The sequence below is a fragment of the Lactuca saligna genome, chromosome 2 (genome assembly GCF_052625555.1).
Source record: "Lactuca saligna cultivar CGN05327 chromosome 2, ASM5262555v1, whole genome shotgun sequence".
Lineage (NCBI taxonomy): Eukaryota > Viridiplantae > Streptophyta > Magnoliopsida > Asterales > Asteraceae > Lactuca > Lactuca saligna.
In genome coordinates, this window is record NC_136418.1 from 65,470,899 (window position 1) to 65,485,028 (window position 14,130).

Below are 14,130 nucleotides of genomic sequence, written 5' to 3' on the forward strand. Positions count from 1 at the left end.
ACTCACGGGTCCAAACCGCTACTACTCGACGAGTTGGGCCATCAAATCGCCGAGTCTCAGTCCAAATTGAGAAAAATACTTTAATGAAATACATACCAAGGACCGGGTGCTACATTGAGCATAAAAGTCACATGCATGTACGTAAAGTTCATGACTTTACGTGTTATATCGATTTAAGGAGCCCAAATCTACCTTTTGGATGAGAGTTATACATCAAAAATCGAGTTATGGAATTGGACAATAGTCGTCTCGACGAGTCGTTCTTGGGACTCGGCGAGTCTGGGGGTTTGGTCCCCCCAACCTGTTGCGATTCACGGGATCCCAATTGAGTTTAGAAAGGATGTAGTTGAGTCCAAAAGAAGGACCGAACAGATTGACATAACTATGGACCTAGAAGCCATGTGACTCGGCGAGTGTATGAATGCACTCGGCGAGTCCAAGGCCATCTCCCAATCCATGAAGATGGACTCGACAAGGTGGTCATACAACTCGGCTAGTCACAGACTAGACACATTCATATGACGAAGATAAACTCGACGAGTTCAAGGAGGAACTTGGCGAGTGATTTGAAAATTGTCCCGATGATATGATTGAAGGAAAACTCGTCGAGCTCTTGCTAGACTCGGCGATTTGAGTCAAGTTGGGGGATAAATGAAGGGATAGGGACTTAGCGAGTTGGCGGGGCAACTCGGCAAGTCGAGTCAACTGGAAGTTGACTCCGATCAGGATATTGACTTTGGTTAGGGGTAAAATAGTCATTTTACCATAAGATCAGTTACCAGTTCTTGACTAAGTGTCTTTATGGAAATTATAGTCGGAGAGTCGCCGGAGCAGAAGATAGGGATTTCTCACTCAGAGTTTCAGCAGCCAGTCACACAAGGTGAGTTTCCCTTCAGTAGGAACGGGTCTAAGGCACCAAGGCCGACCCGTAGCGTGTTATGATTAGTAGTTGAGTGTGGGCGAGGCTTGTATCTCCCAGTTAGCTGAGTGTGGGTGGGGCCTGTATTTCCCAGTAGCGGAGTTTGATTATGATATAAGTCTGAACCATAGATCTAGTTATACTTGTGGTCTGTGTGATACTTGTATGTATGCCTAGTAGTTGAGTGTGGGCGGGGCCCGTATCTCCATGAGTGTGGGTGGGGTCGTATCTCCTACTTGCATGATATATGTGTATGGTATGTGGTAGTTTGAGGGGGCTCACTAAGCTTCGTGCTTATAGTTTTGGTTTTGGTATCAGGTACTTCAGCTAGCAAAGGGAAGGGCTCGAGTTGATGGCATGATACACACCACAGTTTCTATTAGCCTGGGAGCTTACTCTGATATTTATTATGAAACAATTATATGTTGACAGATTTTATGAGATTTTGATATACATGTTTATAGATTTGATTTTATGATCAGGGTCGGTACAGACGGTGGGCAACCCGAGCGACCGCCTAGGGCTCACGTCTCTAGGGGCCCCAATTTTTTTAGGCTATGTAGTGTATATATATATATATATATATATATACACACACACACACACACACACACTACATATATATATATATATATATATATATATATATATATATATATATATCAAGGTTGTAAAAATCGCTCGACGTTAGCTAGTCGGTGGACTGGGGTCAAGGGATTAATCGACTAGGCGGAGATTAATCGGGGACCATTAATTGCTAATTTGTTAGATTTTAAAAAATTAAATATTACTAATATCATATAAAAGTTCATAAATACCACTAATATCATAACAAAATAGGCTAATATGATAATACAACACTAATCATACCTCAAATAGTTTCTATTAAGATATAACTTCTTCAATGTGTTAAAATTTCATCGGGTCCTACTGTTTCAGTCATTTTGCATGCATGGATTAATCGCTAAGCGCTCTCTAATTGGTCAAGTAGCGTCTATGGATTAATTGGGACCTAATCAGGATTTTTACAATACTGATATATATATATATATATATATATATATATATATATATATATATATATATATATATTATTAAATAATTGATTTTTAAGCCCTAAAGTTGGTTCATACTCAAATTAGCTCAAAAGATAAACAATTTGACTTGTTTTTTTTATTGCTAATTGAACATGTTTATAGTGAAGAATAAATGATTTTTTAAAATCTTTATTATAATTGTCTTCGAAGGGCATTTTTTTTCTTTTCGCCCTAGGCCCATATACGTTTGGACCGGCCCTGTTTATGATGATAATATTATGTTTGTTAAATGATTTCAAAAACGAAATTTTTAGCTTGTATTTTTAGGATGTTACATCCCTGTTCCCCCTACTTAACAGTACGCTGATATCTTCACCAAAGGTCTTCCATGCCAACTATTTTTGGATTTCAGGTCCAATTTGAGCATTCTTCCTTCTCCGGCTCCAACTAAAGGGGGATATATATATATATATATATATATATATATATATATATATATATATATATATATATATATATATATATACTAGTTTATAACCCCTGGAAACTACGATTATAAAATTATTCAAACTTTTATAGTAAAAACTCAAAATTATAAATAAGTTATTTTAAATAAATTATTAATTTAAGAGATCTTTTTTATTAGTTATGTGAAATTATAATCATTGATTCAAATAAATATATAAAATTAATTTTTAATATATATTAGATTTTTTTATTTGTGAATTAATTGAAAACAATAATTTAAAATTTAAAATTTAAAATAGAATCACATTAATGAGGAGGTCTAATAAACTTAAAATGGAAAACTAATAGATTGGTAAGTGGCAACACATTAATTAAAATATCTAATATGATATATATATATATATATATATATATATATATATATATATATATATATATATATATATATATATATATATATATAGTATTTTATATTTCATTATGGTATCTTCCTAAAATAGAGGGATACAAATTTATTGTATTTATATTCAATTGGATTTAATGGAAAAGCAATGGAAATACATTGTATTAGTTTGGGTTATGATACAAGGTGATATAAATTTTTGTTTAATTCATATATAGAATTTTGATTTTTTTATTAGAGTAAATTACTGAAATAGTCCCTGTGGTTTGGTCAAAATTGCACGTTTGGTCCCTAACTTTTTTTTTTGCATTCGGATCATCCCTGTGGTTTGATTTTGTTGCGTTTTTCGTCCCTATGTTTTGATTTTGTTGTATTTTTCGTCCCTTACATACACAAAGTTAGGGACCAAACATGTAATTTTTACCAAACCATAAGGATGAAAAATACAACAAAATCAAACCACAGGGACGATCCGAGTGCAAAAAAAAAGTTAGGGAGCAAATGTGTAATTTTGATCAAACCACAAAGACGATTTCAGTAATTCACTCTTTTTATTATAATGAATATATTGTAATTATTATGGCCATTAAGATTAATATAAACGTTTTCAATCTAACCTTTATTTTTTATGTTTACAATAACATATTAATTTGTTTTTAATAAAAACAACATAATTATATTTTTTTTAGAGTAAATTACACGAATGGTCCCTATGGCTTAAGGTAATTTGCACATTTGGTCCCTAACTTGTTTTTTTAACTCGGAAGGTCCCTATTGTTTGTTTTTGTTACGCGTTTGGTTCTTGTCTTATCTAAAAAGACTATTTTGCCATTAATTTTTTAATTTATATAAATAAACACAACCCAATCCCATCCTCTCACCTTACCTTACCTACCCCATCATTTCCCTATTTAAATAATAGTATTTTTAGGTAAGACATAGATCAAACACGTAACAAAAACAAACAATACGGACCATGCGCGTAAAAAACAATATGAACATTCCAAGTTAAAAAAATAAGTTATGGACCAAACGCGCAAATTACCCCAAACCATAAGGACCATTTGTGTAATTTATTCTATTTTTTAACCATAAAAAATATAGGTTGTGAAAATGAAATTAATTGAAATATTTATATTTTAAAAATAAATTTTATTTTTATTTATTGTAGTTTTTAGGGATGTTATCGGGAACAAATGAGGACGGAAGTAGTCTCTTGTGACTTTGCCCCCGAATTTACATGTTTCCCAATTTTGACCGTTTTCCACCCTTGATCTTGCCCTGTAATTTCGAGACCATCCCCTTTTCCCCTAAATCCTTCATTAGTCATATTTTGTCTGAAATCATCTATTAACCTTTATTTATTGTATTTTTATTTCGTTTATTTCATTTAAACTTATATATTACAATATTATTTAAATTCAAATCATATATTACACAATGACTATTTTAAATTTAATATTTATTTTTATAACTCAAATAGTTAAATATAGTATAATTATTTTGAGGGCCAAAAGGTTGGAGATGAAACTTCCCATCTCAGTCATGTCTCGGTATGAACCAGAAAACATTATAAAAGTATCCGGTACAAAAACAAGTCCAATAAAATAAGTGTCCCACATGATTTTTTTTATTTTTTTTATTTTTTTTCCTTATATCTCTATTTGTTTCTTTTGTAATTTAGATATTAACTAGCCATACAACTACTTTTTATTTAATGACTTGCATGCCTCATTTTTTATTTTGTACATTAGCACCGACTCATGAAACAAACCTAAAAGTTCAAAATTTAAAAATCAATACTTATTTACAAAAATTTAAATATCAAAAAAAAAAAAAAAAAAAAAAAAAAAAAAAACATTTATAGAAGGATATAAAATAAATGTTATTTATGATTCATAAAATCAATATTTATTTTATGATTTATAATTTTGATGGAATTTGATTCTTACTCAGATACTACTCTACTCAAACCTTTTTAGCACCCCCAACGAACGAACTCTCTCTCTCTCTCTCTAACACCTGTAGTTAAAGGTGCCTCTATATCTTCTCTCTCTTCCTGCAGTCTGAACTCCTTCCTGCACAGCTGATTACAAGATCAACCAGTCATTTACTTCATATTCGTCAGCCTGATCTAAGCTCCAGCCGTCAAAGCCATTCAAATTACGCAACTTTTCCCCTCTCATTGTGATCGAATCTATCGCAAATTAACTCTCAAGAGTCGTTCGATTTCAACAGACCTTCTGTTAGATACTGCGATTAATTGATTTTCAATCTTCTCTGCTGGCTGTGTTTTGTATTATGTGAATAAATTAAAGGGATTGGGATGAATTTGATGTATGAGGGAATGATTTTCGTTTAATTAAGGACAAGGATGGGGTTGATTGTTATTGTAGAAGCTGGTAGTTAGGTTTGGGATTCTGTAGTCTCAGATGATGATGATGCAGACTCCGAGGATGACTTCAGAGGCTAGTAGGACAGGTGGCCAAGTTGAAAGGGACATTGAACAGGTAAATTAGTTGTAATTATTTTAGAATTTTCTGCATGTTTCGTAGGGTTTGGAATAATTGTTCACAAATCATCCGCAGTAACAGAGACGAAATCAAAAACATCCAATCGATCACTTTCTATTTGTGTATCTAGGGCTTTGTGTGAAGTTAATATGTGTATGTTTCAAGAGATAACCATGATGCAGTGGCTTAGTATCTAATTTGCGTTTTTGGTATCTAAACACATACAGCTTATAATCACCTAAGAATTCCCTAGGTTTGAAATCAGAACTTTAACAATGTGTATTCTGTATGTAACGATTTGACTTTGTTTCTGAAGTGTAGCAGATAATTTGTGGGTTTGTGCTTTTTTCTAGTGAACTTTGTGTTTTTCCCCTTTTCATTTCCTGTGTTTTACAACAAGTTGATATGGTTAAGTCAGTTAACTGTTATTCTTATCTATCTATTTAATTCAAGCCAATGTAGACACTGCCAGAGGTGACCTCCATTATGTTTGTGGGAAGGGTTTCCTTCTATTTTTGCTACCAATGCACACTCCCTTTTCAGCAACATTGTTAAGATTGATGTTTCTAGAGTTGCATTATGCTCTAGCAATCTAAGTTGCTTTTAAAGATGTGTGTAATACTAGAGAAGTGTCCCTGTTTTCATTAGGTTTGGAAAGAAAGTGTAGATAATAAGAGTTTGACTGTTGCATTTTTGGCAATTCGTGGATTCTGGTTCCATATATCTCATGCAAAAGAAGGAATGTTTACCATGCCTAGTGTAGATTACATGTCTTTTCATCTTACACTACATAATTCTGGCCATAAGTTTTGCTAGCTGCTGTTCTGTTGCATTTAGCTCATATTTTCCTACAAAATATCATATGATAAAAGTCACTTTCCAATTCTTTATTCATATTTCGAAATATACAGTCCTCTAGTTCCATTCTATTGCATATCGCGCTCATCCATCTTGCATAGATATGGTAATTTAGGCTTAAGCAAAAAATTTGAAATCCGAATGACAACCAACATAAGTAAAAAATACATGTTAGAACATCTCAATGATGGAGGTACTTATTACTCAAGATATAGCAAATTTGTATGCAATTTAAGTGCACATCTAGTTATAGACTTATAGTAGTAAACATTGAAGGTCTGTAACTGAAAACCTAGGTTCTAATATGTCTACAGTTATGGATCATTAGTTCATTACTGTTGATGATGTTTAAATTTTAGATGGACTTACTTTTTGAAAAATACCAGAACATGTTTTAGAAGGTATCACCGTATCAGATAGGATTTGTAGAGGTTTTTTACTGAGGGAGTGTAAAGTTTGCTCATGAACATGCAAAATTATATTCCTTTCTTTCGCAGTAGAACCGTTATTAAACTTAATAAGTAGCATTTTATTTATTTCCATACGAGTTAAGCTTGTGTTATAAATAAGTCTATACTGTGAACACGTGCAACATTATAGATTTATATATCAGGTAAATTTATAAGTTGAATTAAAAGTTCATATGTGATAATGTGATATCATGACACGTTCTTTCCGTGGGAAAACTTTATCTTAATTAGACTAATTAGAGTATGATAGTGTAACAAGATCATGATTTGTTACTTTTATACCAAATATGAGGATTACAATTGGGCAACTAAGTGCATTATTGTTATATTCATTTAATGGCTCATGTTTGTTACAGGCCATTACTGCTCTGAAGAAAGGGGCTTATCTTCTTAAATATGGCAGAAGAGGAAAACCTAAGTTTTGTCCCTTCAGGCTGGCTAATGTAAGTTAGACACCATCTTTTGCTGTTTATTTATGAAATAGCAATGAAGTATTTAATAGTTTACTACTCGAAATAAACCTGTATTTTCTCTGATGTTCCAGGATGAATCTGTTCTCATATGGTTTTCTGGGAAAGAGGAAAAGATCCTTAAACTTAGTCATGTCTCCAGAATTGTTTCAGGGCAACGAACTGTAAGTTGTTTCCTTTGCAGAAAACAACACTTCTAAACTATACATTTTCATGTTCATCTTCAAAAATTTTAGTCTTACTTATTAGGGCTGAATTCAAGAAACAGCAACCTAACTCCATTAATTTGTGTATTATAGCACCCTACTTCATGTTACAGCATTGTACTTTTAAAACAATGTTACTATTTTTTTGCATTCAACCTTATTATTTGTCATGTATGTGATTTTGCTTCTTATTTGTCTTTCTCTTGTTTAGCCAATCTTTCAAAGATACCCACGACCCGAGAAGGAGTATCAATCATTTTCTCTAATATATAACGATAGGTCACTGGATTTGGTAAGACTTTCATCCAATTTCTTGATTTTTTTATAGAATAAATGCAAGAAATAGCAATGTATTTTCATATGTTTGTGATTTGTATTAATCTTTTTGTGCTTGGTGGATGGATTGTTTATGTTCTAGATCTGTAAGGATAAAGATGAAGCTGAGGTTTGGTTTAGTGGTCTTAAGGCATTAATATCAAGAGGCCATCAAAGAAAATGGAGAACAGAATCAAGAAGTGATGGAATCCCATCGGAAGCTAATAGTCCCAGAACCTACACACGCAGAAGCTCGCCTTTACACTCCCCATTTGGTAGTGGTGATAGCTCACAAAAGGTACATAACAATTAACAACATTATATTCACTTCGAAGAAGATAAAGTTATAATTCATGTTATATATTTGCATATTCAGGACTTAATTGACCAGATCCCTCTCCAGTCTCCATTCGGAAGTCCTCCGAAAAACATTCCAGACGTCAACTTCTACAAGATTCCTCCTCCCAAAGGTTTCTTCTCAGATTCCGCCACCGGTTCTGTCCATTCATTGTCATCTCGAGGTTCCGATAGCATCCATGGCCACACTAGGGCAACGGGAATCGACGCGTTTAGAGTCAGCCTATCAAGCGCCGTTAGCTCATCAAGTCAAGGCTCCGGTCACGATGACGGGGACGCCTTGGGAGACGTGTTTCTCTGGGGCGAGATCGCCGGAGACGGTGGCCGGAATTCAGCCGGAGGTAAAATCGACTATTTACTACCGAAGCCTTTAGAATCTGCGGTGGTACTCGATGTTCAAAATATCGCTTGTGGCGGACGACATGCTGCGTTAGTATCGAAACAAGGGGAGATCTTTTCCTGGGGCGAAGAGTCAACCGGAAGACTCGGACATGGCGTCGATTCCGACGTTTTGCACCCGAAACTTATCGAGTCTCTTAGTAACACAAACATCGAGCTCGTGGCATGCGGCGAGTATCACACATGTGCTGTGACACTTTCCGGCGATCTATACACATGGGGCGACGGACATTTCGGGGTACTCGGACATGGGAATGAAGTGAGTCATTGGGTTCCAAAACGAGTAAACGGCCCTCTAGAGGGTATACACGTCTCCTTCATCGCCTGCGGACCATGGCATACCGCCGTCGTGACCTCCGCCGGTCAACTTTTCACTTTCGGTGACGGGACGTTCGGTGTTTTAGGCCATGGAGATCGGAAAAGCATCTCGAAGCCTCGGGAAGTCGAATCTCTTAAAGGACTCCGAACCGTTAGAGCCGCTTGCGGTGTCTGGCATACCGCCGCCGTCGTCGAAGTCATAGTCGGGAATTCAAGTTCTTCGGGGAAGTTATTTACATGGGGCGACGGCGATAAAGGTCGACTAGGTCACGGCGATAAAGAAACAAAACTCGTACCCACTTGCGTCGCCGCACTCGTCGACCCCAATTTCTGTCAAGTTTCATGTGGTCATAGCATGACGGTGGCGCTAACAACCTCCGGTCACGTCTACACGATGGGAAGTCATGTGTACGGTCAACTCGGGAATCCTCAGGCCGACGGAAAACTCCCGGCGCGTGTCGACGGCAAACTTTCCAAAAGCTTTGTCGAGGAGATATCATGTGGGGCGTATCACGTGGCGGTTTTAACCTCGAGAACCGAAGTTTACACGTGGGGTAAGGGCGCTAATGGCCGACTCGGCCATGGAGATATAGATGACCGAAATGCCCCTACTTTAGTGGAAGCTCTAAAAGACAAACAAGTAAAAAGCATAGCTTGTGGGACCAATTTCACCGCCGCTGTATGCCTTCATAAATGGGTCTCAGGATCCGATCAGTCCATGTGCTCCGGTTGCCACCTCCCCTTCAATTTCAAAAGAAAACGTCACAATTGCTACAACTGCGGACTCGTTTTCTGCCATTCTTGTAGTAGCAAGAAGTCACTACGAGCTTCCATGGCATTAAACCCAAATAAACCTTATCGCGTTTGCGATAATTGCTTTAATAAATTGAAAAAAGTCAACGACTTTGATTCCTCGTCACAGTCATCATCGGTAAGAAATGGAAACGGAAACGGAAACGGGAATGGGAATCAGGGTTTGAATATGAACGAGGGGAACAACAAAGAAGATAAGTCGGAATCGAGTTTCCGGCCTCGACTTGCGCGACTTTCATCGATGGAATCGCTGAGACCATTTGAAAACCGGACATCAAAACGTAACAAGAAACTTGAGTTTAATAGTAGCCGGGTGTCACCTATACCTAATGGAAGCTCTCAATGGGGTGGGCTTAATATTCCAAAGTCGTTAAATCCAGTTTTTGAATCTTCAAAAAAGTTCTTTTCGGCTTCGGTTCCCGGTTCAAGAATTGTATCGCGGGCCACATCTCCGATTTCTAGACGCCAGAGTCCTCCTCGTTCCACTACTCCGATTCCGACTTTGGGTGGATTATCATCTCCGAAGATTGTAATTGATGATGCTAAAAGAACAAACGATGGAATCAGTCAAGAAGTTGTGAAACTAAGAGCACAGGTATGTGGAATAGCAACGTACTTACATTTTGTAATCAATAATATCGATGCACTTTATTTATACCCATGTCCAGATGGAATGTAAGGATAAAATGGTCATTTAAACTATAACTCATCTAACATTAAAAACTTAATATTGTGAGGAAAAAAATGGAATGTAAGGATGAAATGGTCATTTAGTCTTGTTCAGACTGTTTAAAAAAGATTATTTTTTTAATGCGTACAACACTTTATCCATTACCCATGAAGCCACTTTACCCTAAATGTAAGTAAGTTGTTATTATGGGTAAGGAAGTGTAAATAAAGTAGGTTGCTATTATATTATGTGTAAAGAATATGTGAAAATTTAAGAGGATCTTTATTAACTGCAAAATCGGTAATCTCAGGTGGAAAATCTTACTCGTAAAGCACAACTTCAAGAGATTGAGCTGGAAAGAACATCTAAACAGCTAAAGGAGGCAATAGCTATTGCAGGGGAAGAGAGCTCAAAATGTAAAGCTGCAAAAGAAGTGATTAAGTCACTTACAGCCCAAGTAAGATCATTGTGGTTTAGAGTAAATTACAAAATTGTCCCTTTGCTTTGTCAACATTTATTAATATGGTCCAATACTTTTTTCTTTTTTTGTTCTTAAAACACATTTAGATGGGTTTCTTATGGTTTTAAACTGTATAACTAACTAATCATATCCGTATCCTCTATATTTATATCTAATAACAGCTTAAAGAGATGGCAGAAAGGCTGCCCGTGGGAGCTGCCCGCAACATAAAATCTCCTCCTTCCTTCACTTCCTTGGGATCCATCAATCTTGCTTCCAGTGACATTTCCCCAAATGCCCCTCCTCTTGACCAGCCCAACGGTCAAATATCACCATCACCACCACCACCACCACCACCACCGAAAGAACCAGATTCCAACGGTTCAAACAGCCCGTTAAACTTAAAACCAACTGCCACCAATAACCGCCACAAACCGCCAGATGCCGCCACCAGAAACAGTAGCAGAAGCAAAGATGGTGAATCTCAGCCTCAGGGTGAAGAGGAATGGGTTGAGCAAGATGAACCCGGTGTTTATATTACTCTCACATCTTTACCTGGAGGTGTCAAAGATCTTAAACGAGTCCGCTTCAGGTATGCATGCTTTTTTTTTTCTATAAATTAATCGTGTTGAATGCGCATTTATGCAATAACGTTTCCTTTTTTTAAGCTTTATATACAAAATTCCAAAAGATGCAATATTTAATTAGTAAAATGCTTAAATTGGTTAAAAAGGTGAAACATTGTTTCATGAATAAGAAGCATTATGGTATGAAATATAGAATTAAACGGTTTTCTCTAGTTATTTACAAAATAAACATTTTCTTTTTCCAATTTATGCAATAATGTGGTTATTACTTATTATGCAAAATATGCAATTGATGCTTTGCTTTAGGACCAAAAGATGCAATATTTTACCTGTTAAATAATTCAGGTTTGTTGGTTGCGTAAATTTGTTTGGTCCTATAATGAAACATAATTGCATTTTTGGTCTAAAACACACTATGTTGCATAAATGTGCATTTAACTCTTCACAAATAGCTTTATACAAGGACACGAAATAAACCTAGTTACTCATAAATAGACCTAAATGTCCATGTTTCCTTTTTCGCTATGCGTAAGTGATGTCTGAATAAATGATGTTTAGAAAGTATTTCCCCGAGTTTCTATATGAAGTCGTTTTCCATGTGCTAAATGCAATGTCTTAGTTTCATTTCTTTCTATTGCAACATTATACCACCAATTTACTCTAAAAAATCCTACCAACTAGAACAATATACTTTCAATTTTTTTTATTCTTATTAGGACATTTTACTTTGAAAAATCTTTCTCAGTTATATAGCAATGAAAATTGCTTTCTATTTAAATAACTTTGCTATAATAAACAAATAAACGAAAGACACTGATATAAAATATCGATTAAATCCAGCCGGAAGAGATTTAGCGAGAAGCAAGCGGAACAATGGTGGGCGGAAAACCGAACAAGAGTTTACGAACAATATAACGTCCGAATGGTCGATAAATCAAACGTAGGAATCGGAAATGAAGATTTAGCACATTGACATTTATAGGAATATCATGAGCATGATGATGATGACGATATGTAAATGAATTTTCCCGATTTTCCCATGCATTTGTGCATTAACCAAAATCATAAACAAATGGTGGTCATATTGATTGGAAGCTTTTCAAGGATTTGTTAACCACAAGCAAGAGCAATATTAGATAGAGCTTTGGTTGTGATGGTTTTTTTTTTTTTTTTTGGTCGACTTGTTTTGCAGTTTGTTAGTAGGTATTGGGGTTCTTCTTGAAAGCCGATAGTGTGTATATTCATAATATGAGTACAACATAACATAGTTTGCCTTATATTTTTACCAAGTATGCATGCATTCTCTATTCTATTCTAAATCTTTATCTTTATGTTTGTATGTTGTATTGTATTTGATGTATGGGTAAAGAATCCAATACTGAAATTGGCACATTATTACTTTTAGAAATTGGATAATCAATATTACAACGAAAACTGAAATTGGTTTAAATCCGACCAAAATCAAGGTTAGATCAAATCGCGTTGTCTTTAAATGGTAAAGAGAATGATCAAAATGAGCCCTAAGCCAATTTTTTATCAGACCATTTGTTATATTTACCACTAATTATTATATGGGAAAATGACTCTTGAGGGTAATTAACTTTTGCGTTTGTACTCATTTGGTCCCTTTTCTTTTTTTTTGTATTCAATATACCATTGAACTTGTTGTTGGTGTTTACCATAGTCCTTTTGACCGGCTTTTGACCTGTGATAGCCGGTCAAAGGGTTATGGTGAACACAAACAACAAGTTCGATGGTATATTGAGTACAAAAAAAAAGGAAAGGGACCAAATGAGAACAAACGTAACAGTTGGTTACCCTCCTGATTCATTTTCCCTTTACTCATTTACAACAAATCTCACATCATCTCCTACTGATATTAATGACTTTATGAGATTCATTTTTGCTTCTCTTCAAAACATAACCTACGAAAGGATATTATTCATACATGTACAACTTTGTAATGCACTTAAATATTTATTAGGGGAATCTTGACTAAGCAGGCGCATTTCATGACTACATTTACATTTTCAATCAAATGATTTATCGTATCATGGATTCTAGACAAGTCTACAAACAAGTGGAACCACAAGTGCTATGATTTTTGAGTTTACTTAGTTTTAAGATCAAACTCATGGGATAAGATGTTGGATAAGGTGTCTAAGTTCATAACTTATTTGGTATATACTTGATCTGACTCGGCATGGTCCATTTGGGTTGCACTTCACCCAAACTATTTATGGATAATTTTATGAGAGTTATACACATATGATTATTAATATATTATAAGTTATAATATATTAATATGAAGTCATGTTATTTAATTAGTCTTAGTCTTAAATTAATTATGAATTAATTTAGAGATTAAAAAGAAGACTAATTAGATTGTGGGCTATTGGTTTTATATGGTGTGGACTAACACTCATTTGTTAATGGGCTAGGCTTGTATGGAAGTCCATGGATGATCCATGGAGCTTTTAACCCATGGATCCTTGGAAAAGGAAAGGTCATGGGTTATTAGGTTTCACCCTAACCATGCACACTATATAAGCATGCTAATGTTGCATGAAATAGCCACTAGTGTGTGTGTTTGTGTGTGGCTAAAATTATAGTGTGTATACACTCTCTCAAAGTTTTCCAAGTGTTTGTGGTGATTTGTGATTCCATTTGAGGCATTCACACTATTGGTGCTTGGCCCTCAAACTCCTTAAGAATCAAACTCATCAAAAAGGTACGTAATCTCATCTAATTCTTTTATGTTTAAAAGTACCCCATGCCATGTTAGATAGGTTATGAACCTTGGAAAATTATTATTTTTCATGTATTTAGACAAACATAGATCCAAGGTTTATTAGGATTGCATGCAC

General features: G+C 35.2%; 1 protein-coding gene across 1 annotated transcript; it reads left to right on the plus strand.

Annotated features, from left to right (window-relative positions):
- The first annotated feature begins 4,787 nt into the window (after nt 1-4,787).
- LOC145031048 (PH, RCC1 and FYVE domains-containing protein 1-like) lies at nt 4,788-12,575 on the plus strand. The gene is made up of 9 exons (XM_078979505.1): nt 4,788-5,337; nt 7,025-7,111; nt 7,213-7,302; nt 7,556-7,636; nt 7,763-7,957; nt 8,036-10,141; nt 10,527-10,673; nt 10,859-11,268; nt 12,104-12,575. Exons 1-9 carry the CDS (start codon nt 5,260-5,262, stop codon nt 12,234-12,236), a joined length of 3,327 nt encoding a protein of 1,108 aa, XP_078835631.1. The 5' UTR covers nt 4,788-5,259; the 3' UTR covers nt 12,237-12,575.
- Nucleotides 12,576-14,130: the final 1,555 nt, after the last annotated feature.